We start from the raw sequence: 26,475 nt of genomic DNA on the forward strand, positions 1-26,475 counted from the left end.
CCCTCATCTCCCCTTACGCTCCTACCCGTAACTTCCGCTGACAGGACAAATCCCTCCTCTCAGTACCCTTCTCCACCACCGCCAACTCCAGGCTCCGCCCTTTCTGCCTCACCTCACCCTATGCTTGGAATAAACTCCCTGAGCCCATACGCCAAGCCCCCTCCCTATTCATCTTCAAATCCCTGCTCAAAGCCCACCTCTTCAATGTCGCTTTCAGCACCTAACCATTGTACCTCTATCCAGGAAATCTAGACTGCCCCCAATTTGATTGACTGCACTTTTTTGTCCTTTAGATTGTAAGCTCCTTTGAGCAGGGACTGTCCTTCTTTGTTAGATTGTACAGCGCTGCATAATCCTGGTAGCGCTTTAGAAATGTTAAATAGTAGTAGTAGTAGTAGTTTTTCTGTTAATTATAAACTGATTATGGATGTACTATTTCTTCCCTTCTGACAATGATATCATTCTGTTGTATTTATATTTTATGTTTTGCATAGCTCTCCTCAGTTGTATTTTGTTTGTTATAAAAATTGAATACAATGGTTGAACTAAAAAAAAAAAAAAAAGCAAACAGGGGCCAAAAGGGAAGGGCGGGGTTCCAGTTAATCCTGCCTTCTCATTGGCTGAGCACTGGCGCTGCTTCAGAATTTGCATATACAGTCTCACTGCCCTACACCAACATAAGTGAATAATAGTTTTATGTTAGCTGAGTCACGTGGTTGTAAGACGTGCATCCTGGAATTTAGGCGTTCAAATGCCCTTCCTGATGTGGGGGCGGAACTGGAGCTAACTTTATGAACTCCATGTCATGAGGGAAACTGAGGCAGTCCGGTTTTTCAAGCTTGAAGTCAGGGCATGCTGTGGCTTGGGTTGCTTCTAGGACCACTAGTCCCAGAAAGCTCGAACTTGCCTTTCCCACCACACTTTCTGTGCTACCGGTGGATACTTTATAGCAGCCTTGCGGATCTCGGGTTATAAAGTAACTGGACCCCGGTGATCTGTTTATAGACAGTATAGGTAGTGTTTGGAGGCTGCAGGGTGCAGTACGGTGGTAAATCTGCGTTGCTGCTGACTTCTGCCCTGAAATATGAAGTTTTCGGACGACAGACGGATTTCCCAAGCCATTATCCAGTATCTGAAGGCCACAGGCATTAAAATCCGACGCTGGAAGGCGTGCTGTGGCGAGCAGCAGGTAGGAGGTGGTGGTCAGCGAGTATGTCCTTATATTATGATGAGGCCTGATGTGCGGAGACACAAAAAATAGGGGGCAACTGAAAATAGCACCTTGAGACACTAAAAATAGGAACGCTTGAAGAGGGGCCGCAAGCAAAAGCCTCAAGACTTGGCTTGAGGAACTGAAGGGGGACAGTAAAAGCCCCAGGACATGGCGTGAACAACTGGACAGGGGCTGCAGGGGAAGAGATTTCAGGCATAGTGGCCTTGGGGAAGTCGGACATTGGGTAAGAGTTATCAGGAACCACAGCGATTTCATTTTAATCCCCTATACGCAAGTTGTCCGTTTCTTATTTTGGTTCTATTTTGCTTTATTGGTAAGACTTCCATGAAGCTATAATCTAATGCTGATCATTTAAACTTTTGGTGTTGCAAAATGGTGGTGTTTCCCCAGGCCCCAAACAATCTCCTGGTTTGCAAATCCCAGAGGCCATAATGGAAGGCGACAGCACAGCAGTACCTTCAGATACCCACAGATGGAGGCTTCTTGGGGTGGGGGAGGGGAATTGGAGCTCAACGGAGTGAGTTCATCTTATACATACCTAAACCACCAGGATGTATGGAGTATGATCTGGCCTCAAATTTACTTATGCAATAGTATGCCTTTTTATTCAAGCCTGTAGCTCCCAATACAATAAGAAGTATTATCTGTATCTTTTTCTGCTACCATGTCTTGACTATGTAAAGATCTTCTCTCTCTCTCCATCCTATTCAGAATAATTACTTGGAACTGACACCTCTAATTTAATGATTTTTCTGGTGTTTCTTCTCTTTTACCTTCTTGCATCCAGCTTTTTATCAGTTGGAGTGGGGATGTCCCAGGTGATAAACCTCTTCATTCTCCATAATTCTCTTAAGGTGGTGAGCCCAGTTCTTTTCTGGTGTTTTACAGTTTCTAGTGGAAGAGATGTGCCCCTTCGTGACCTTTACTTTATAGACATGTTTGTGTCACCAGAATTTTGCAGCCTACTGAGATGAGTAACTGTTTGTGCTTTCTTACAAAGCAAAATAGTTAACACATCTAGTGCACAAAGTGATGTTTTACCACAAGTCCTGTTTTATGTAATGATGACACCTAGTTACTAATAACTGGGGTTAACTTTAAAATATGTCCTAAATGGTAGCGTACATTGATAAGTCCTCATCTCCCCCCCCCCCCCCCCCCCCCACACACACACACAGAATCTGCATGTCTGTTTTAATACTTTTTTTTTTTTTTCTGTATCCGATATGAACCATCTTATTAGTAACTTACTGTCCTGGCCTGCAACTCTCTCTCAATCTTAGGTCTCAATTTGCCTCTTCTTGGGTTTGATTCATATATACTTCCTGCAGTAATACTTTGTGTTTCCCACAGTATTTGTGTTGTATTTGTGTATTTGCCACTTGTTTTTTTTTTTTTTTGCTGATCTAATTATTTGAAACATTTTTCTCTTCTTTTGGTTATCAATAGAAATCAAAGAAAATAAGATGATACCTTTTTTATTGGACATAACTTAATACATTTCTTGATTAGCTTTCGAAGGTTGCCCTTCTTCGTCAGATCGGAAATAAGCAAATGTGCTAGCTGACAGTGTATATAAGTGAAAACATTCAAGCATTACTATGACAGGGTGGGAGGATGGGGGTGGGTCGGAGGTATGCATGGGGACATCAAAGCATATCATTGATATTCTAACAGGATAAAAAAGGTATCATCTTATTTTCTTTTCCTTGTTTGATTTCTATTGATAACCTTAAGAGTGGACTAACACGGCTACCACACTCCTCTCTTCTTTTGGAAATTACTTCCTTCCCTATGTGTACAAGTGGATTCTCACTCATTCCTTTTACTCACTGGAATGCTTATGCAAATTTTATAATGGAGACAGATTCTAGATGTTTTCATACTTTTTTTTTTTTGCATATTTGGATGCGTTGAAACAGTAATAGGCCTGGAAGGCTATGATAACTTACACATATAAAGCTACTGTCTCTGAGGCCCATTCCTCTTGCAGCTCAAATGTACAGTCTTGACATACACTGATTCTTTTAACTTAACTTATGGGCATGGAGGAGTTTTCTTGTTCATGTATCCAGTTTTTCAAGATCTTTAACAGATCAGTCTACAGTTTCGAAGCTGTACAGGAATGTTCTGTTGATTGATGGCTTGTATCTTATTCCATGATGATATTGCACATTTCAGTTTTAATAGTTTAATATGCTTGATGTAAATAGAGTGGTACAATAAAAACTTTAAAACCGAAAAGAACTCCATTAGAGACAGACAGACAGACACACACCATCTTTCTCAGGCCACCCTCATGCATTGCCACCATCCTGGTGTGTCAGTCTGAAAAAAAATAGGTGTTCAACAACCTTAAACCGTTTAAAAGAAGCCTCCCTTGTATATTCATAGGGACCTGGTTCCAGAGAGTTGGGGTATGCCAATAAAGAGCGTACTTGCATGCTGGAAACTGCACAGGCCTTACAGGACGCTGGGAATGCTAGCAAATGAGTACCAGCTGACCGCGGTGCTCTACCAGGCTTGTAAGGGCAGATCATAGACACCAAATAAGATGGATCCTGCTTATGGAGCACCTTATAAGTTATGGTCAACTTTATACATAACCCTAAATTCTATAGGGAGTCAATGATAGGAAACAGAGGCGTGGCACGATCCTACTTTTTCAATCCCCCCCCCTACCTCCCCAGTAGTCTAATTGCTGCATTCTGCAGAGTGCATAAAGGTTTAACACCTCCTGAGCTCTCCGTCTGCCACTGGGACTGTCCCTTTATTCACTGGTTGAAAGTATGCATAACTTCTGTCAGCTGATGAAGAATGCTTAGCTTTTAAGCTCCAAGGGGGAGAACGGGAAGCTGATGAACATTCCAACTGGTAGTTCCGGAAACTGGCAGGTCTCTTGGCATTTTCAGTGGTAGGACTAGATGAGTAGAATAGATGCACTATTCTATAAACTGCATCTAACTTTAGGCGTGGCTTATAGAATAGCACGTAAGCATTTATTTCCACGCCCATTTTTCAGGTAAAATTTACAGAATTCACCCACATTGGGCCACATAAAAAGCAACGCTACCTTTGGTGGTCTTTTACTGGGCCGCAGTGGCGTTTTTGGCTTGCGGTGGGAATCGGCTTGCGGTGAATGCCGAGACACCCATTATATTCCTATGGGCGGCTTGGCGTTTACCAGCAGCTGATTTCTACCGCGAGCTGGACTCTCTGCCGTGGCTTAGTAAAAGACCCCCTTTACGTGGTTCACTTTACGCAGTTAAGTGTTATCCCGGATATTCCCTTACCCTTATTTGTTCTGTCTATTTACCTGTCTTATCTAGATTGTAAGCTCTTTGAGCAGGGACTGTCTTTTTGTGTATGGTGTACAGCGCTGCGTATGCCTTGTAGCGCTATAGAAATGATTAATAGTAGTACTAGTGAGGTGAGCAACACTTTTCTGGCCTGTTGCACGAGATTAAAGGGCTCTTTTATTAGTTGAGGGTCTTAGATTAGAAGGGGGGTGTTTGAATCAGAAGAGCTGTCTTTTTTTTTTTTTTTTCCATATTATCATGTTTGTGTTTGCTTTTCTTATTATAATTACTGTTTACTAATACTGCATCAACCTCGAATTCACCACCAAACCATCTTCTCCTCCTCCTCACCCTATAACACACTCCCTCAACCAACCAACCCAGGCCGCCTCCTCCTCTTTTCCCGATATCACCGAAGAGGAAACCGCCTATCTTCTCTCCTCTTCAAAATGCACCACCTGTTCCTCAGACCCCATCCCCACCAACTTAACACCATCACTCCTACTGTCACCCCCCCCCCCCAATCTGTCATATCCTCAACCTCTCTCTCTCCACTGCAACTGTCCCTGACACCTTCAAGCATGCAGTAGTCATACCACTCCTCAAAAAAACCATCACTTGACCCTACCTGTCCCTCCAACTACCGCCCCATTTCCCTCCTACCCTTCCTCTCCAAGATACTTGAACGCCGTTCACAGCCGTTGCCTTGATTTTCTCTCTTCTCATGCCATCCTCGATCCGCTTCAATCCGGCTTTCACCCCTACACTTGACGGAAACGGCACTATCTTAGTCTGCAATGACCTGTTCCTTGCCAAATCCAAAGGTCACTATTCCATCCTTATCCTCCTCGACCTATCCGCCGCTTTTGACACTGTCATTCATAATTTACTTCTTGCCACACTGTCCTCATTTGGGTTCCAGGGCTCTGTCCTCTCCTGGTTCTCCTCTTATCTCTCCCACTGTACCTTCAGAGTATATTCTCAGGGTTCTTCCACCACCCCCATCCCACTCTCTGTTGGAGTTCCTCAGGGATCTGTCCTTGGACCCCTTCTTTTCTCAATCTACACCTCCTCCCTGGGTTCCCTAATCTCCTCCCATGGGTTCCAATATCATCTTTATGCTGGTGACACCCAGCTTTATCTCTCCACACCAGACATCACTGCAGAAACCCAGGCTAAAGTATCGGCCTGCTTAGCCGACATTGCGACCTGGATGTCCAACCGCCACTCGAAACTGAACATGGCCAAGACCGAGCTTATTGTCTTCCCTCCCAAACCCACTTCTCCTCTCCCTCCACTCTCTATCTCTGTTGGTAACACCCTCATCGTCCCCATCTCATCTGCCCGCAACCTCTGGGTCATCTTTGACTCCTCCCTCTCCTTCTCTGTGCATATCCAGCAGATAACCAAGACCTGTCGCTTCTTCCTCTATAACATTAGCAAACTTTGCCCCTTCCTGTCTGAGCACACCACCCGAACTCTCATCCACTCTCTCATTACCTCTCGCTTTGACTACTGCAACCTACTCCTCACTGGCTTCCCACTTTGCCATCTATCCCCCCTTCAGTCTGTTCAAAACTCTTCTGCACGTCTTATCTTCCACCTGAACCGGTACACTCGTATCACCCCTCTCCTCAGGTCACTTCACTGGCTTCCGATCAGGTACCGCATACAGTTTAAGCTTCTCCTTTTACCTAAAAATGCACTCGATCTACAGCCCCTCCCTACCTCTCTACCCTCATCTCCCCTTACATTCCTACCCGTAACCTCAAGACAAATCCCTCCTGTCAGTACCCTTCTCCACCACCGCCAACTCCAGGCTCCGCCCTTTCTGCCTCACCTCACCCCATGCCTGGAATAAACTCCCTGAGCCCATACGCCAGGCCCCCTCCCTGCCCATCTTCAAAGCCTTGCTCAAAGCCCACCTCTTCAATGTCGCCTTCGTCACCTAACCATCATACCTCTATTCAGGAAATCTAGACTGCCCCTACTTGACATTTCGCCCATTAGATTGTAAGCTCCTTGGAACAGGGACTGTCCTTTTTTGTTAATCTGTACAGCGCTGCGTAACCCTAGTAGCGCTCTAGAAATGTTAAGTAGTAGTAGTAGTAGTGTACTTTGTAACGCCTGAGTGAAGAAATTGTTGCCCGTTTAGGTAGTCTATATAAACACAAATAAAAGCACTCATGCTGTGGTACTCGCTACGGCCGCCTTCTCTTCAGATAACAAGGTTTTTCACGTGGGGGTCCCTCAAGGATCAATACTTTCTCTGCTCCTATTTAATCCGTTCCTTAGTTGGCTTGCTAGTCTCATCCAGTCTTTGAGCATCGCAAGCTATTTCTGTGTGGATTATAGTCTTTTAATATTCCCAGTCTACCTGACCACTTCCATTTCAGATTTGTTTACATTCAGTTGAGAAATGGTTAATAATGATACTCAATGTAGATAAAACAGTAGCCTGTTGGTTTACAGGATCCCATTAACCCCCCCCCCCCCTCCCCCCCCCCCGGAACCTATTACTCTCTTTGGATCACCAGTTACTCCAATCTCTAGTTTCCATTACCTTGGGATCATCTGGGACAACTCTCTTTCCTTCCTCAAATCTCGCATCTCTCCAAGATTTCATTCCTTCTATTTCAGCAACTGTGTATTGTATGCCAACTGTTTGATTGTGACCATTTTCATGTTCTTATTCTCTCCTTTTTTACTTCTCGACTTGGTTGTTGTAATGTTGTCTACACAGGCCTACCTCACTCCTCTCTTTAAAAAACAAAAAGCTGCAATCACTTCAGAGCATCACCATAAAATCATACCACTCCGTTACTAAAACTCTATCACTGGTTACCCATAGAAAAAGGCATTACTTGCAAGATAGCTCTTCTAATATTTAAGGCACTCTGAGTAGGTTTACCAGATTACCTTGTGCGTCTCGCCATCCCCTATTCTCCCGTAAGGGTCCTTCGCTCTATTAATGACCACCACCTTGTCATTCCTAATCCTAAATCCTACTCATTATGAATCTACCAGACGTATTGCTTTTTTCTTCTTTCTCTTGAGTACATAAGTATTGCCATACTGGGACAGACCAAAGGTCCATCAAGCCCAGCATCCTGTTTACAACAGTGGCCAATCCAGGTCACAAATACCTGGCAAGATCCCCAAAAAGTACAAAACATTTTATACTGCTTATCCCAGAAATAGTGGATTTTCCCCAAGCCCATTTAATAATGGTCTATGGACTTTTCCTTTAGGAAGCCGTCCAAACCTTTTTTTTTTTAAATCCGCTAAGCTAACTGCCATATTCTCTGGCAACTAATTATTTCCCACTTTCATTACCCAGTGAATTATCTCAGAAATCCTTTAAAGCAAAACTGAAAGCCTTTCTCTTCAAGAGGCTTTCGAGGACCCGGACTAATGGGATGTCCAGCATGAGATTCAGGCTTACTCTATCCTCCTCTCTGCCTGTTTCTTTCCCCTGCTCTTTGTATGAATGGTTATCTTTACTATCAAAATTGTCATTTCCTTTCTTGATTTCTCGAGATTGTAGTTTTGTAAACCAACCACACTCTGCTCTGCCTTGGCATCTAGAGCAGTCTAGTAAGTCTAGATAAACTATATGAACAGACTAAGTTTGGATGATGTGCAGAAGGCCCTCAACTCTGGAACGCATGGTGGAGGAGTAGCCTACTAGTTAGTAGAGAAAGGTCAGGATCACTGGTGAACTGGGTTTGATTCCCAATGCAGCTCTTTGTGACTCTGGGCAAGTCACTTAACCCTTCATTGCCCCAGGTGAAAAATAAGTACCTGTATATAATATAATATTTATTTATTAGGATTTATTTACCACCTTTTTGAAGGAATTCACTCAAGGTGGTGTACAGTAAGCATAGATCAAACATGAGCAATAGGCAATTATAGCAGTAAATATATTCAAATAACAATACAAAGTATGGCCTAGTATACTACTTACAATGTCAACACAATATGTAATAGAACATTTTAATTGATAGTGAAGGGTAAAGCAAAGATGGAACATATAAATAGGTAAGAGAGTAAGAAGAGTTAGAAAGTACGGTCACTAATTTAAAGAAAGTTGCACATCAGGTCAGAGAGATGGTTAAATATTATGTCAGCTAGGGTAGGAGTTGATAAACATGGCCTGCTGCAGTATGTGAAGCTCATGTCACTCCTTGTGTGTGTGAGTGAGACTAACAAGTTAAGTTACTTCTTTCATTAAAGGCCTGGTTGAAGAGCCAAGCTTTCACCCGCTTCCTGAAGTACAGATAGTCTTGTGTTAAGCGGAGCCTTTCAGGTAGTGCATTCCAGAGTGTGGGAACTACTCCGGAGAAGGCTCGCTTGCGGGTATCACATCGTGTAAGGTCTTTTGGAGAGGGTGTGGTTAGTGATAGTCCTTGAGAGGACCTTAGTGTCCTATTCTTCACGTACTCGGGGCCATTTCCTTTAAGGGCCTTGAAGATCAGACATAGAGTTTTAAATTTAGCACTGTATTGTACTGGTAGCCAATGAAGTTTTTGCAAAATTGGTTTGATGTGGTCAAGTCGCTTGCAACCTTCTATGAGTCTTGCTGCTGCATTCTGAATCAACTGGAGCTGGTGCAGGCCCTTTGTAGTCAGACCATTGTATAGTGCATTGCAGTAATCCAGTCTTGATGTTACCATGGCATGCACAACTGGGATCAGATTTACCTTCTTGATGTAAGGAGAGAGGCAGCATAGCTGTCACAAATAGTAGAAGCAGCTCTTGAAGGTTGCTTGGATTTGGGTAATCAGAGTAAGTGTTGAATCTAACTGTATTCCAAGGTTCCTGACTTGTGATTTAAGGTGGCGTTCATACTTCCCAAAAGGGATTTTGATGTCAGGTATGTATCCACTTGTGTTAGGGACCCAGTTTTAATTGGGTTCAGGCAAATTTTGTTGTGTTGAGCCCATTCTTGACTTGATGTTAGACAAGTAATCAGTTTATTCAAGGCTGTAGGTAAGTCAGGTTCAATGGGTATGAGTAGCTGCACATCATCCGTATAGATGTAGAACTGAATGTCCATTGACCGAGCAGCTCAGCTAGTGGCTTGAGGTAGATATTGAACAGAATAGGTGACAGTATCAATCCGTGGAGTGGAGGAGTAGCCTAGTGGTTAGTGCAGTGGACTTTGATTCTGGGAAACAGGGTTCATTTCCCACTGCAGCTCTTTGTGACTCTGGGCAAGTCACTTAACCCTCCATTGCCCCAGTTACAAAATAAGTACCTGTGTATATGTAAACCGCTTTGAATGTAGTTGCAAAATACCACAGAAAGGCGGTATATCAAGTCCCATTTCCCTTTCCCTTGTGGTACCCCAGAGATTTGCATACCAAGGAGGAAGTGCATGTCAATCTGTTGTGTCTAGTCATTGTAGACATCCTGAAAACCCTATGGGACTGGGTTGAGAAGCACTGGTCTAAAGCAAGACCTTTTCTACTTCATGAAGCAGGTGAAAGCCTTGCTCTTCTCCCAAGCCATTAATGGAAGAGGCAGCTAACAGTGGTAGCTCAGACTGCAGCAGGACTTGCTCACTAGACGTATTTAATTTGAGATCCATTACTTGCACCAAATTAAAAAAAAAAAAAGAGACCAATCGGTAAATGTCCTGGAAATGGCAGTGTAAATCTGGAGGTTTGGAGCAGGACTGACCGTGACAAACACCCAGATACAGCACGTTTTCTTGCCCACAACCATCTCTGTTTTTAGAGTAAAACTGTTGTGGTAAAGTTGATAGGTGGAGGTGGACAGGATATATTTTGATGACGGGTTAGATATGATGAGTGGAGTGGAATGAGCAGTGCGTATTTTCTAGTAAAAAAGGTGCCGGTACTCAAATGCTAGGCCACTCTTCAGGGGTGGGGTAATCACTGAGGGACCCATCCCACAATAGCCAAGCCCCCTGCAACCGGTCACAGAATGTATGACAAGGCAGAATTGGTGTGTACAGCCTCAGCTCTTTCATTAAAACTTGGGGTCCATGGGTCAATTTTAGCAAAGAATGGAAAAGGTGCCAGTACTCAGTACCCCCTCAAAAAAAACCATGACCTTAAACAAGATCTCGTTCTTTTAGAATTGGGTTCCAGTGGGACAGCGGTCAGAGAGAGAGACATGTGGACCAAAGATTCGCTGAGGCCCATGGTTGCCTTTCACAGAGTGGTGGTAGGAAGCAGACATTGGGGTTCCTGGTGCTGTTAATAGTGCTTTTGCAGTTTGGGGCTGATTTTAAAGCACACTTTGTCCTTTCCTTCTGTGGCAGGAGAAGCTGCTTCGCCCTGGCTCTGGTTTGTTTGGGATCCCCTTACACTTATTGCCGCTTTCTGAGAGGGAGGGGCCAGTACCACAGTGAGTATCGCTTTTGTCCTTTATTTCTCCAGGCTTTTGGGGCCAGCAGCCTTATGATCCAAATGTATTTAAATTGAAGTGCAGGGCGAGAGTCTAGTTACCACAATCTGTGGCAGAATCATGGATTAGAAATAAGGCACAGGACAATAACAAAGACCACTTCTCCTTATAAGTGATATAGCGACATGACGTTTTAGCCAAAAAGGTATCATATTTTATAAGTCTGAAATACCAAATTCCACCATTCTTGATATGTGACTTGACCCAGGGTCTTCCAGTGCCCAAAAACTACTTTTTTTTTTTTATTTTGTCTTTATTGATATCAACATGAGATATTGCCACACAATTCCCAATAGTGTCTCATACCTCACAACATAAGAGATGGGGGGGGGGGGGGGGGGGCATTGTATGTGGTATGTTGTATAAGGAGAAAAAATCAATTTGAGATGGAGTTATATTACTGTTTCACGGGTTAATGTTGACAAAAACTACTTTCAAGGCTAAAGTGAGCAAAGTATTAACAAGTAAGCATTCATTATGGCTTAAGGAAGAGCGAAAACATTGGTCTTTGAGCAGGGCCGTGCCTAGGGTCTCTGGCGCCCCCCTGAAGACTATCAGTTGGCGCCCCCCCCCTGCAGACTATCAGTTGGCGGGCCCCCCCCCCCCCCCCCCCGTGAAAATGATCGCTCACCACTTGCCACACTGACAGGAATTGTCAGCAATATTCTTAGAAAGAAATTGCTATACATTGCAAAATAAGATAGCAGATGTAAATTCTCAAAGTGGACATATTCCAAACACTAAAATGAAAATAAAATGATTTTTTTCTACCTTTGTTGTCTGGTGACTTTCTTTTTCTGATCATGCTGGCCCAGTATCTGATTCTGCTGCTATCTGTCCTCTTAACTCCGTTTCCAGGGCTTCCTTTCCATTTATTTCTTTCCTTTCCTCCTTTCTTCTTCATTTCTGGTCCTCAGCTTCTGCCTATTTTCTTCATCCATGTGCAGTTTTTCTCCTCTCTTCCTTTTCCGTCATTTCATCTCCTTCATCTCTCTTCTCTCCCCTCTATGTCCAACAATTTCTCCTCTCTCCCTGAGCCCTGCCCTCCCATCCATGCTCCTCTGTCCCTATCCAGCAATTCCCCTCTGTCCCCTCCATTCATCCCTATTCAGCAATTCCCCTCTCTCCCTGAGCCCTGCCCTCCCATCCATGCTCCTCTGTCCCCTGCCCCCTCCATTAATCCCTATCCAGCAATTCCCCTCTGTCCCTGAGCCCTGCCCTCCCATCCATGCTCTTCTGTCCCCTCCATTCATCCCTAATTCCCTATCCAGCAATTCCTCTCTCTCCCTGAGCCCTGCCCCTCCCATCCATGCTCCTCTGTCACCCTCCATTAATCCCTATCCAGCAATTCCCCTCTCTCCCTTCCATGACCCCCCCTCGCATCCATGCTCGTCTCTCCCCTGCCCTCCCGCTCCCATGTCCCAGTTGGCCTGACCCGCCCTCTTCTCCCCTCCCCCTTCGCATCCCTGCTCCTCTCTCCCCTGCCCTCCTGCTCCCATTGTTCAACTGCCCGCCCTCTTTTCTCCCCCAACATCCCTTTTCTTTTTTTTTTTCTTTTTAAATTTACCTCCGTGGCGGTCCAGCAGTGCAGCGTCATGAAGGAGGCGGCGCTCCCGACGTCTCTAGCCTTCCCTTCGCTGTGTTCCGCCTTCTTCTGACGTCAAGGAAATGACATCAGAAGAAGGCGGAACACAGCGAAGGGAAGGCTAGAGACGTCGGGAGCGCCGCCTCCTTCACTGACGCTGTGCTGCTGGACCACCACGGAGGTAAATTTAAAAAGAAAAAAAAGAAAAGGGGTGTTGGAGGGGGAGAAGAGGGCGGGCAGCTGAACAATGGGAGCGGGAGGGTGAGCATGGTGCGGCGGTGGCGCCCCCCTGCCATGCTTACCCCGCTTACCGTGTTGGCATGGCCCTGTCTTTGAGCAACACACATTTATACAGCATAGGACCATGGAAATGAAATATATCTGTTAAAGTGAACCAGACATCAGTCCAAAATGATTGACGGCATACACAGTCAAAAACAAGGTGTCTGATAGTACCCCGTTGAGCATGACAAGACCAACATAAACTCTCTCTTCTGTCCTTTACATGATTTTTGCAATTTGTATGCTGTTGTACTGTTACACTGAATTGTCTTCTGTTATTCTCTTTTAAATTTAATAAAAAATACGACCAAAAACTAAATGATCAGACAAAAAAAAAAAGAAATAAGGCACAGGAAGATGCAGTGACTTACCCCAAGGTCCCAGGTGGTTCTTAATATATCTTAAGTCATTTTGTGTCCTTCTCCAGTCTTTTGCCCACATGGAGTAGCGGATGTCTCTGTACAGAATTTCCTCTTGCTGTGGCTTCCTAATGTGCATGTGTGGCTTTCCTCTAAGTCAGTGATGGCGAACCTATGGCACGCGTGCCAGAGAGGGCACGCAGAGCCATCTCTGTTGGCACACGCGCCGTCACCTCAGCCAGAGTCGTACTGCTGCTATGAACTGCACTAGCAGTTCAAAGTTGTGTCGGCGCAGCAGAGAGACCCACCGGAAGTTCGTTCCCTCCTCCCTTCAAGTTCCAGGCCCCCTCCCTTTGAATTTTAAAAGTCATTTATTTTACCTCGTCGGGGTTAGGGCGGCAGCATGCAGGCTCAGCTTGGTGCTTAGTTCAGTTTTCCCTTCTTTTTCTCTCTCAGCTCTGGTCCTGCCCTTGCGGAAACAGGAAATGAGGGTGGGACCAGAGCTGAGAGAGAGAAGGGAAAACTGAACTAAGCACAGAGCCGAGCCTGCATGCTTTTTACCGCTGCTGCCACCCTAACCCCGACGAGGTAAGACAGATGACTTTTGAACTTGGGAGGGAGGGGGGACCCTGGAACTGGGAGGGAGGTTAAATTGTCCTGTTGGCACTTTGCGATAAATAATTAGATTTTGAGTTGCTGTTTGGGCACTCGGTCTCTGAAAGGTTCGCCATCACTGCTCTAAGTAATCCTAGGTAGTCCAGTGGGCCAGCTCCCACAGGTTGTTCTGTTCTCTGCAGGTTCCTTATAGATGCATGCCACTTCCTGAGCCCGCACCTCCATACAGAGGGCTTGTTCCGAAAATCTGGATCCATGACGCGTATCAAGGCCTTAAAGGTACAGTAAAGCATCACTTTTGAATATAATCATTTTATTGTGGGATAATACAGTGCTGTGTAAGCTATGCATTTATGTTGGTGGTTCCTAAACCTGTCCTAGGAGCTTCCCAGCCAGTCAGGTTTTCAGGATATCCACAATGAATATTCATTGTGGATATCCTGAAAACCTGATTGGCTGGGGAGCTCCGAGGACAGGTTTGGGACCCATTGACTTATGTAGGTAGTTTTTCCTGTATGATCACCCAATTGGAGCAGGGTACTGAAGCAGTGATTCATCCAACGCATAGCCCATGACAGTGAGGATTGGAACTCCAGCACAGGCAGATGGGGATGACTTGGTGGTCAGGCCACTAGTGTATACTGACAAATGGGCAAACGTATGTGGGAGGAGAGGGAAGGAGGGAGGGGGTCATGGAACTCGGAGCCCCACACACATTCACTCTCTGTCTCTCTTACATACACTCTCTCTGACACACTGTCTAACACACTCTATCTCTCTGTCACACACACACAATCTCTCTCTCTCTCTCTCTCTCTCTCTCTCTCAAACATACACACTCCGAGGAAAACCTTGCTAGCGCCCGTTTCATTTGTTTCAGAAACTGGCCTTTTTTACTAGTACAAATGTAATAAAAATAAAAAAAGAATTCTACTGGAAGTGAAATATTGCACAAAATGTCTAAGTGTCACAATCACATTTGTCTCTGGTCTGTGCAAAGAGAGTGAGACTTAGTCCTATTCTTCAATCGTACACCGATGTGCCTGTGATCTCATTTTGTGACATTGTCCTTAGTGACCACTTCCAGGGTGAGTAGTGAAGGGGAGGCTGCTGAAAGCATTTCAGACATCCTGACTAGTCGGGCAGTTCAACTAGGGTCCGCTGTTCTGCTGGGTGTGTCTCAGCCTGGCAGGTCTTGTGTAATCCTGCTTACTGAATGTAGAAAGATGCCTTGGGGGAAGGGAGTTGATGACAAAATCTGTACCATAACCTGCGTCAGAAAAGGGAAAAGCGTTTCAGTAACTTGAATGCTGGAAGTCATACATCATAGTGTGAGCAACTCCTTAGAAAAACAAGAGGAGTTTCTCCCCCCACCCCTTTCATGTAAATCTCACCTTATATATTTTTTTTTTGTTGTTGTTGTTGGTTTCTTGTAAGGCCTGAGACAAGACAGCTTAAAGCAGGGGTAGGTAACCATGGTCCTTGAGTGCCACAAGGTTTTCAATCTAATGCATATCTATTGAGGAAATCTTGATTTGCATATACTGCTTCCATTAGAATATAAGAACATAAGAATTGCCATACTGGTTTAGACCAATGGTCCATCCAGTCCAGTATCCTAAACATAGTAGATGACAACAGAAAAAGACCTGCACGGTCTATCCAGTCTGCCCAACAAGATAACTCATATGTGCCACTTTTTGTGTATACCTTACCTTGATTTGTACCTGTCTTTTTCAGGGCACAGACCGTATAAGTCCGCCCAGTACTACCCCCGCCTCCTACCCACCAGCCCCGCCTCCCACCACCGGCTCTGGCACAGACCGTATAAGTCTGCCCAGCACTATCCCCGCCTCCCACTACCGGCTCTTGCCAGCCACCCAATCTCGGCTAAGCTCCTGAGGATCCATTCCTTCTGAACAGGATTCCTTTGTTTATCCTACTCATGTTTAAATTCCGTTACCGTTTTCATCTCCACCATCTCCCGAGGGAGGGCATTCCAAGCATCCACTACTCTCTCCGTGAAAAAATACTTCCTGACATTTTTCTTCCAACAGTGGCCAATCCAGGTCACAGATAAATCTCATGTATATTCATTGGAGAAATCTTGAAAACCTGACTGTGCTATAGCCTTTGAGAACCATGCTTAAAAAGAAGATATTGCAATGAAGATATTTTAGTGAGAAGCAGGGTACTGGGTCTCTGTTATAGAAGTGATACAGACGTTCAAATATTTGAAAGGTATTAATCCGCAAACAAACCTTTTCCGGAGACGGGAAAGCAGAAGAACTAGAGGACGTGACTTGAGGTTGAAGGGGGGTGGGGGCAGACTCAGGAGTAATGTCAGGAAGTATTTTTTCATGGAAAGGGTGGTGGAGATGAAAACGGTAATGGAATTCAAACATGCGTGGGATAAACACAAAGGAATCCTGTTCAGAAGGAATGGATCCACAGAATCTTAGCAGAGATTGGGTGGCAACACTGGTAATTGGGAAGCAAAACCAGTGCTGGGCAGACTTCTACGGTCTGTGCCCTGATAGTGACTGAATAGATATGGATGGGCTGGAGTGTAAATTTTAAGGGGCTTCGACGTTAGCTTCAGAACTTTTAGTACAAGAACAATGCTAGGTAGACTTCTACAGTCTGTGCCCTGAGAAAGGCAGGGACAAATCAAACTCAGGTATACATATAAAGTATCACATACCATGTAAAATGAGTTTATCTTGTTGGGCAGGACCGTTCAGGTCTTTATCTGCCGTCATTTACTATGCTACTATGTTACTCTTTGGGGTTCTACATGGAATGTTGCTACTAATTGGGATTCTGGAATCTTGTAACTCTTTTTAGGATTCCAGAATCTTCAGAACTTTTAGTACAAGAACAATGCTGGGCAGACTTCTACGGTCTGCGCCCCGAGAAAGGCAGGGACAAATCAAACTCAGGTATACATATAAAGTATCACATACCATGTAAATGAGTTTATCTTGTTGGGCAGACTGGATGGACCGTACAGATCTTTATCTGCTGTCATTTACTATGTTGCTATATGTTATAGCTTTCCAAAGCTATATTTTCAGTCCCTGCATCTTACTTTTGACAGCGGTCACTGAAATTTTCCGCTCCTGCATTGTGCTGAAGTTGGTCTTGGCTAAAATAACATCACCTTATCCCCTCAACTCTTCATTCCCACCCCCATAGTGTCAAGACCAGTAGTTTTCACTCCAGTTATCAAGAGCCTCCAACAGGTCAGGTTTTCAGGGATAGCCTTAATAAATATGCACGAGAGATTTGCATGCCTTCTACCTTCATTGCATGCAAATCTCTTGTGCATATTTATTAAGGATCTTCTGAAACCCTGACCTGTTGCAGGCTATTCCAGGCATTCTCAACCCATCCAGTCAAGTTTTCAGGATACCTACAATGAATATGCATAAGAGATTTCCATGCACTGCCTCCATTGTATGAAAATCTCTCTCATGCTTATTCAGTGTAGATATCCTGAAAACCTGATGGGCTAGGTGTGCCCAAGGACTGGGTTGAGAACCACTGGTGTAGGCTGATCATCCTTTTTTTTTTTTTTTTTTTTAATTCCTTTTGATGTGAGAGCTCCACCTTCTCTCTATATATTTCAGGCCAGGCTGGAGTCTGGAGAAAGTTGTTTAAACTCTGCATTACCCTGCGACGTTGCTGCCTTGCTGAAACAGTTTTTCCGAGACCTGCCGGATCCCCTGATTCCAGCAGAGCTGCAGGAGCCATTGTACCGCATCCAGGAGCTGGTGTCGGAGAGAGAGAGGGGGTCTGTTACTGCATTGGTGACCTGTCTGCTGCCGCGGGTCAGCGCCTGTACCCTTCGTTACCTGTGCACCTTCCTGCAACGCATTGCCACCAGGTGCTGTGAAATTCACACGGCAGGACCCCTGCATCCTGCATTAGCATAATGCCTTTTCCAAGATAAGGGATTCCCAAATCTGCCCTATAATTCATAACTAGTCAGGTTTTTAGGAGGTCACAATGAGTTTGCATGAACCATTGGCAATACTGAACACCCAATGTGTGGTGGTTGCCGAAAAAGGAACCAGAAAGTTGGAGTGACTGCACCTACCTTGAGTATTGCACACAATTCTGTTCACGCCAGTTCAACATAGACATAGCAGAATTAGAAAAAGTACAGGGAAGGGCAACCAAAATAATTTAAGGGGATGGAACAGCTTCCTATGATGAAAAGCTAAAGAGGTTAAGGTTCTTCAGCATAGAGAAGAGATGACCACGGAAGGGAGGGATATGATAGACATTCAGTGACATAGCAAGGGTGGGGCGGTGGGGGCGGTCTGCCCCAGGTGTCAACGGGTGGGGGGGGTGCATCCGTCCACCCCACACCTGCCTATGAGCTCCATCCATCTGCAGCGCTGCTGTAAAGAAGAAATCGGTTCATCGGCCCTTCCCTCACTCACTGTGTCCCGCCCTTGAGGAAATAGGAAGTTACGTCAGAGGGCGGGGCACAGTGAATGAGGGAAGGGCCGACGAAGCGATTTCTTCTTTACAGCAGCGCTGCAGATGGATGGAGCTCGTAGGCAGGTGGGGACCGTGTCAGGGTGGCGCTATGACGGGGGGGGGGGGGTTGTCGACGCCGGTGGGGGGGTGTCGTGTTCGTCTGCACCCGGGGGGGGGGGGGTGCTGCGGCGATCCGCCCCGGGTGGCAGCCGCCCCCGCTACGCCACTGTAGATATTTACAAAATCCTGAGTGAAGTGGAACAGGTAAATGCATCTACTCTTTCAAAAAGTACAAAGTCAAGAGGTCATGCGATGAAGTTACTTAATATAATGCATAACAGTAAAGAAATAGCCAGTGGATTCTCACTGGAAAAAGCACCTAATTATAGATCATGGCACAGTGCACCTAAATCTACTCGTTGAGATTTAATTCAGGTTTTCATTGGCGTAAATGGATGCGCACAGATATCGCTGCTGAAATATCAACTAAGCAGATTCTGTAATTTTCGCCTAAATCTAGGTGACAATTATAGAATATGCTTAGTCGACAGTGCCGATTTTTTAGGCGCCATAAATAGAATCTTCTCCCTAATGTTTGTTACGATTCTGCTAGATAGGCAGGGGAAGGTTTGGAACTCACTCCTGATTGGCTTGTCAGGGGCTGAGCCAGCAGATGTCAGAAGCCTGATCCATTTAAGCCTGCTTCTTCCCTGCAATCATTGCTTTGGCGTTGATTGCTTTGCTGAAGCCAGCCTGTGTTTGGGCGCTTGTATTCACGTTGGCGTATTAGCCTTTCTCCTGCAATAAATAACTGATTGTTTTGTATTTTGAAAATTGAATAAAAAATTCTTTATCCTTTTTAACAGTATGGCTAATAGATTATAAGTAGTGTAACAACACATGAGAAAAAGTATTCAATTATGCCCTCATAGCCTACATTGAGGATAAAATATATTACACAGCATTCTAAATGGCAATAAGCCATGCTAAAAAAAAAAAAAAGTGACATCGGTGAAAATGATTATTTGAGAACCTGGTAATCTAATCCATTTAAAATTGCAGAATTTTTTTTTTTTTACTCAATGCATAGTTAAGCTGTGACCTCATTGCTGGAGAATGCTAACAGTAGTTAGTGTAGCTATGTTAAAAAAACAAAACAAGTTTGAACAGATTCTCGGAAGAAAAGTCTATAAACCAGGATTGTCCAACCTTTTTCTATCATTTTTTCCCTTCTTTTCTCCTTTTCTTACTCTTTTCCCACCCATCAGTAGTTACAGCGAGCATTTGATTTTAATTGTTGTAAAACCGCCTAGTTGACTGTATTGGCGTTACTCGTGGTATATCAAGTGTCTGGAAATAAATAAATACCAGGAGTCAGTTGGAGAGTCAAAACATGCATGCGTGTGCCCTCGCACCCTCTCTTTATGAGAATCACATATTTGCCCCCCCCCCCCCCCCCCACTACCACCCATTCTCTCTGTCTCTCACTATGTGTCCCCTGCCTTCACCTATTACATAAGTATTGCCATACTGGGAAAGACCAAAGGTCCATCGAGCCCAGCATCCTGTTTCCAACAGTGGCCAATCCAGGTCACAAATACCCGGCAAGATCCCAAAAATGTACAAAACATTTTATACTGCTTATCCCAGAAATAGTGGATTTTCCCCAAGTCCATTTAATAACTGTCTATGGACTTTTCCTTTAAGAAGCCGTCCAAACCTTTTTAAAACTCCGCTAAGCTAACCGCCTTTACCACATTCTCTGGCAACGAATTCCAGAGTTTAATTACACGTTCAGTGAAGAAACATTTTCTTAAATTTACTGCATTGTAGCTTCATCGCATGCCCCCTAGTCCTAGTATTTATGGAAAGCGTGAACAGATACTTCACATCTACCCATTCAACTCCACTCATTATTTTATAGACCTCTATCATATCTCCCCTCAGCCGCCTTTTCTCTAAGCTGAAGAGCCCTAGCCTTCATAGGGAAGTCGTCCCATCCCCTTTATCATTTTCGTCGCCCTTCTCTGCACCTTTTCTAATTCCACTATATCTTTTTTGAGATTTGGCGACCAGAATTGAACACAGTATTCGAGGTGCAGTCGCACCATGGAGCGATACAAAGGCATTATAACATCCTCATTTTTGTTTTCCATTCCTTACCTAATAATACCTAACATTCTATTTGCTTTCTTAGCCATAGCAGCACACTGAGCAGAAGGTTTCAACGTATCATCAACGACGACACCTAGATCCCTTTCTTGGTCCGTGACTCCTAACATGGAACCTTGCATGACATAGCTATAATTCGGGTTCCTCTTTCCCACATGCATCACTTTGCACTTACTCACATTAAACGTCATCTGCCATTTAGACTCCCAGTCTCGTAAGGGCCTCTTGTAATTTTTCACAATCCTCCCGCAATTTAACGACTTTGAATAACTTTGTGTCATCAGCAAATTTACTTACCTCACTAGTTACTCCCATCTCTAGTTCATTTATAAATATGTTAAAAAGCAGCGGTCCCCTCGTATGCAAACCCCTCTTCCTCCCTCTCCCCCCCCCCCCCCCCCCCCCCCCCATCTTTGGTTCACTTTTATATCGGTTGCGCCTAAAGTAGCAGATGAAGAAAAAGCTGAAACAAAATGAGTCCACTTTTGTCGGACTCATCGTGCCTCACGTGGCTTCAGCTGTAAAAGTCCTCCAGCGAGATCCCTGCTGTGACTCCTCTAATGGTGAGCTTGAGCCACAAAGTGCTGGAAATTTGGGTTGCTCTCATGGTATCAAGTCTTGTGAGACTTGAAACCATGGACCCAACTTTGACTTCTGGTGCCTCAAGCTGACAGGAGCTGCAGCAGGGAATCGGCTTCTATTGAGCTGCTGCAGGCCAGAAAATTGCAAGTTGGCGTGCCAGGTTGGACAAGACTGCTATAAACCATTAAAGTGGACCTGAGGTAAGCAGCATGAGGTACTGTGACTTTTTTTTTTTTTTAGGATCTTACCAGCTACTTGTAACCTGGATTAGCCACTGTTGTTCGGTCCAGCATCTGTTTCCGTTTGGTCTGACCCAGTGTGGCAATTATGTTATTAGGAAGCTCTGTTGTAAAGAGCTGATTTTATTTATTTTTCCTTCCATGAACATCCTAACATCCTGGGCCAACGCTTTCAAATGAACAAAGAAAAAACTCAATGTCTAATCCTTTCATCACAACACTCTACTCTGCTTCCAACTACCCTGAACACTCCAGACGTTACAATCCCAATATCTGACAACCTAAAAATTCTAGGAGTAACATTAGATAAACACTTTAGACACTCGTGCAAAAGCCACGATGAAGAAGATGTTCAACATGATGTGGGTACTAAAAAGAGTGAAACCATTCCTCCCACAGAAAACTTTCCGCAACCTAGTACAATCCACAGTACTTCCCCATGCCGACTACTGCAACAGCATCTTCATCGGTTGCAAAGCCCAAATCATGAAAAAACTCCAAACTGTCCAAAACACAGCAGCAAGACTCATTTTTGGCAAATCACGATTCGAAAGCGCAACACCACTTCGAGTAAAGCTACATTGGCTCCCTATCAAAGAACGAATAAACTTCAAAGCCCACTCTGTGATTCACAGGATTCTCAATGGCGAGGCCCCAAGCTACATGTCCAACCTGATCGATCTTCCAGCCAGGAACCGGTCCAACTCTTCTCGAACATATCTCAATTTTCATCTTCCCAACTGTAAAGGCCTCAAATACAAAACCTACTACGCATCCAACTTCTCTGTTATAGGCAGCCAACTCTGGAACGCCTTACCTCGACATATCCGAAAAACCAGCGAACACCTACCCTTCCGTAAGCTGCTGAAGACTCACCTATTCAAACAAGCCTACCCAGACGACCCTACAAAGTCTCGGACCTAACCCACACCACAGACAATGCCCACACTCCAATCCTTCCCCACATCGCACACTACTGTCCCACTCTTTATAAATGTGTTATCTCCATGATACTTTGTACCATACTCTGTAAGCCGCACTGAACCTGCTATTGAGCGGGAAAGAGCGGGGTATGAATGCCACAAATAAATAAATTCCCTAGTTGGTGCATACCATGTGGCTCCATTTCTTCAGGACATTTGATCTGGTGCAGGTTTTAGATCCTTTTGCATGCATGTGATAGGAAGCAAGTTGGCCTTATACGTTCTGTGCACACAAGAGTATAAAACCAAGAATGAATCCATCATATAATGGAGCCAGCTGCTAAGCCTTTTTCCTCTTTCCCTATCAACTCCTTTCTGCTTTTCCCTTTGAAAGCGTTACATCAGAGCACTATAGATAAGTCTTAACATGACCGAGAGCCAGTAGTTAGCTGGGACTGTCCCTGTGCTCTGGGTTTCAGTTGTACATTTGTGACAGGACTTGCCACAGTTTTCTGTGGTGGCTCATTTACCAGAAGAGACATGGGTTGTTTCTTTTTGATATTGTCTTTTATGCGAAATAAACTTCAGATTTAAATCAAGCTTCAATATCGTTAATCTACCATATGAGCTGCTGCTTTTATCATCTCTGTGCTTGTGGTTTCTATTCTGTTTTGAGGAAATTTTCATATTAAAATGTCACAGCAGTTGGTTGCAGTGCAAGGTCCTGTCCACACACACACACACACACACACACACTCACTCACTCCACTTCAGAAAAGGGACAGTACAGACAGCAATGTAAGCTTCATGAACCCACCCACATACACACTGCCTAGCATGGACAGGAACAGCAGCCATGCAGGCTTCACCCGCCCAGCGTTCAGGGTCGGCGTTGGAGGGTAGCAAACAGGGCAATTGCCCTGGGCCTCCATACCACGGGAGGCCCCAAACCTGCCTCAAGCTAAAGGAGGCATAGGCTGAAGGCCAGCTTTTGGGCCCCCTGAATGCATAACACCAGCCCTGCCGGCACGGACGGCTGAAGTGCAGGCTCTGCCCTCCTGCCCACTCGCTTGCTCTAAGCTCTTGCTGTGTCTCTCTTCGTTTTATCACCTCACTTTTGTGCTCTGTTGCAGATGTGATGAGAACAAGATGGACTCTGGGAACCTGGCTCTGGTACTGGCTCCAAACCTGTTCACCAGCTCTGAGCATAGTGAGCGACTGACAGTGGGCACCGAGAGGCAGCTACAGTTGCAGGTGGCTGTGCTGGAGACCCTGATAACCAATGCACTGGAGATTGGTGAGTCTTGGCAGAGGTGGCGTTGGCTGATTGCCGGCCATTTTTAACAATGCGAGCTGCTTTCCATTCGAAACTTGGCAAGAGTTTTCCTGATGTTAGTGCTGGGATCATACACAGGCTTTCATATGACTCCCTCCTCCATTTTAATCCCACTTTGCCTAGCTCAGACTTTGCAGTAGCTGCAGACCCCAGCTGTGTCCACTCTTGAGCTGGTGAGTGGGTACCACTGTTGGCTTCCCTTCATCCTAGCAGCTGAAAATGTTGCTTCTGTAGAGTCCCAAACCAAAGGTGGAAGGGAGAAATGTTCCAAAAAGACACAGGCAAAAGCTGGCGTACAAAATAGTGTCTTTTCCAAAAGGCAGTGAAAAGATAAACCAAGTGACCCTAAACGGGCTGCGTTTCGGGTATTTTTTTGCCTGTGTCTTTTTGGAACATTTCTCCCTTCCACCTTTGGTTTGGTGCTTTTGACTTTTTCAGGGCCGCAGGGGGGGGGGGGGGGGGGGGGGGGCAGAGGGAGGGCAAAATTCCCCGGGCCTGGGCCTTCAAGGGTGGCTCAGCACCTTGGTCTCTCTCTTCTCTCCTGCTCCTGGTGATCGCGTCCTGACAGGAGCAGAAGAGAGGAAACTGGTGCTGGGCCCCCCTTTTTGGCTGGGGAGGACCCGGAGGAGCAGATACTGCAGATCTTCCTCCAGCGCTGCTCTTCACAGTGCCCTTTGCTTGCTAAGTGGCTGCTTTCCCTCTCAGGCCGCGCATGCTCGGTTTTGAAATCGAGCATGAGCTGAGAGAAAAAGCAACCGCAGGGGCAGGCAATGGGCGAATGGAAGAGCAGTGCTGGAGGAAGACCTCAAGGTATTTGCATTGCAGATGTGGTGATCCAGGGGGGCGGCAGTGGTGACAATCATGGGGTGGGGAGGTGACCTTGCCCCCAGCCCAACTTAGTCGCTTGGCGGCCCTGAGCTTTTTGTGGAAGTTGTGTAGACCCTCTGTTTTGCTTGGACTAGCTTCTGTAGGGTCCCCGGCAGGTGCATAGCCAGACTTTGGTGGGAGGGGGGTCCAGAGCCCGAGGTGGGAGGGCACATTTTAGCCCCCGACGCAAACGTTGACGACCCTCTCGATTTCCCCCCTCCCGCCGCCAACCCTCCCCCACCTTTGCTGGTGGGGGACCCCAATCCCCGCCAGCTGAGGAGGTTCTCTTTGTCCCTGTTTCTGACATCTGTACGTTTTACGTGCAGGACGTCAGACTCACAGAAACAGAACAAATCCTGGCCGATCTGCAAGGCTTCGTTCTGTTTCTGTGAGTCTGACATCCTGCACGTACAACATACAGGACGTCAGAAACAGAACGAAGCCTTCTTGGGACGAAGAGGACCTCCTCGGCTGGTGAGGATTGGGGTCCCCCGCCAGCAAAGGTAGACAATGGCAGGGGAGGGTTGGCGGTGGGAGGGGGGTTGAGAGGGTCATCGGCAGGGGGATCCAGGGCCAAATCTACGGGGGCCCAGGCCCCACGTAGCTACGCCACTGGCCCCCGGTCGCCAGTGGCCCAAGGAGCAGTAGCCCAGGTTTCCTGCACAGTAACGCACAGTTGCTGTGGGGCAGATCCTCAGATCTGCTGCTAATTTGCTGCCACTGCAGTTGAACTTAAATGAGTATCCAGTATGGACGTCCAGCACTGCATCTACCTGTGGTTAGGGCTTCAGTGCCTCCTCTGTTTTCCTGCTGACAGGAACTCTCTGGGTCTCCCACCTCAGGTCATGTTCCTGAGTTTATTACAGAGAAGCTGTCCTCCACGCAGGACACAGAGACCACATGCTCCACCTCAGCATCGCAGGAGAACCGAGAGCCTGTGGAAAGTGATGGAAGCTACCAGAGAAGACGTAGGCGCAGCATGGGAGGTGAGCATACCTGAAGAAGACATGATATTAGCCATTGTCAGGAGCAATCCTGCCTAGTATGACGTAGGGAAGATGTTACGAGTATAGAGAATGAGGCCTCCTTACAAATTTTAAGGAGGAAGTAGGTTGACGCGGGAAAAAGGTTCAACTGTCATCAATGGCCATCAATGGCTCGGAGGTTGCAGTTCACCCAGACAGAATTGGATCCTTATCGCTGAGCTTCCAAGACCTGCTTCTTTCTCCTGCTATAGGTGCTTTACACTTTGATGTCTTTTTATTGCTGTTTTCTACCCTTTTTGAAACTCAGAGGCCACTTCTAATCGCAGTAATATTTGAGCCAGATCTGGTGGTATCGCAAGAGAATTTATGTGATCTCTTGTTCTTCATGTCAGACATTGTGAATGGAGCGCTGAGCAGATGGAAAACTGGACACACAGCTTCCGGTGCAGCTCAGAAGGAACAGAAGCCAGGTGGGTGCAGGCTGTGTCCTCTGCCCTTTTTGTTTGTTAAGCAGTCTTGCATTGCTGCCTTTTATTAAAGTAATTCTATGCCTCCTTTTGTGGTGGGTTTTGCCTTTTTTTTAAATACAGCTGCTGAAGTGGACTCTGGTCCTGTCCACAGGACGTCCTTCAAGACGAAAAGGAAAGCATCGGAGGACTCGTGTGAGGGGTCGGAGCTGAAAAAGAGGTGTGTGGAGGGGCAGCCATTCGCTACCTCTAACTTAAGGTTAAAAATCCCCTGTTCTGATTGTGGATGGGAATAAACCAGTCTGTGGTGCCATGTCTGTGCCAGCTGAGGCCTCCATAGCATATACCATTTGGTGATGTAATATACATCCCCTTCTCCAAGGAGCATGACCCATCCATCTGTTTTCATCCTTTTGTTCCCTTCCGATAGTCGCTCCGTCTGATATGCATGCTCATGCAGCCCTGCCTTCCTCTGCTTTCTGTCCTAGGAAGGCCACAAAGGACTTCATGTCTGATAATGATGCGTTGGGTGCTTCCCCTGCAGATACAGGTATGTCTGATGCCTGATAGGTCACCCATGCATGCCTGCTCCTGAGA

The 26,475-nt window shown here is 45.7% G+C and overlaps 1 protein-coding gene across 2 annotated transcripts in view; it reads left to right on the forward strand.

The window, feature by feature from the left end:
- The first annotated feature begins 823 nt into the window (after nucleotides 1-823).
- Nucleotides 824-26,475, forward strand: part of LOC115480889 — a 36,512-nt gene continuing 10,860 nt past the window's right edge. Inside the window, exons 1-9 of one of the 2 annotated variants that reach the window (XM_030219859.1) lie at nucleotides 824-1,189; nucleotides 10,829-10,914; nucleotides 13,998-14,094; nucleotides 17,448-17,704; nucleotides 23,356-23,519; nucleotides 25,268-25,411; nucleotides 25,804-25,881; nucleotides 26,002-26,098; nucleotides 26,367-26,428. In XM_030219859.1, coding sequence (XP_030075719.1) covers nucleotides 1,085-1,189; nucleotides 10,829-10,914; nucleotides 13,998-14,094; nucleotides 17,448-17,704; nucleotides 23,356-23,519; nucleotides 25,268-25,411; nucleotides 25,804-25,881; nucleotides 26,002-26,098; nucleotides 26,367-26,428 — 1,090 coding nt within the window. In that variant the 5' untranslated portion in view covers nucleotides 824-1,084. The other variant, XM_030219860.1, reaches the window with a different exon arrangement.

The sequence above is a fragment of the Microcaecilia unicolor genome, chromosome 11, assembly GCF_901765095.1.
Source record: "Microcaecilia unicolor chromosome 11, aMicUni1.1, whole genome shotgun sequence".
Lineage (NCBI taxonomy): Eukaryota > Metazoa > Chordata > Amphibia > Gymnophiona > Siphonopidae > Microcaecilia > Microcaecilia unicolor.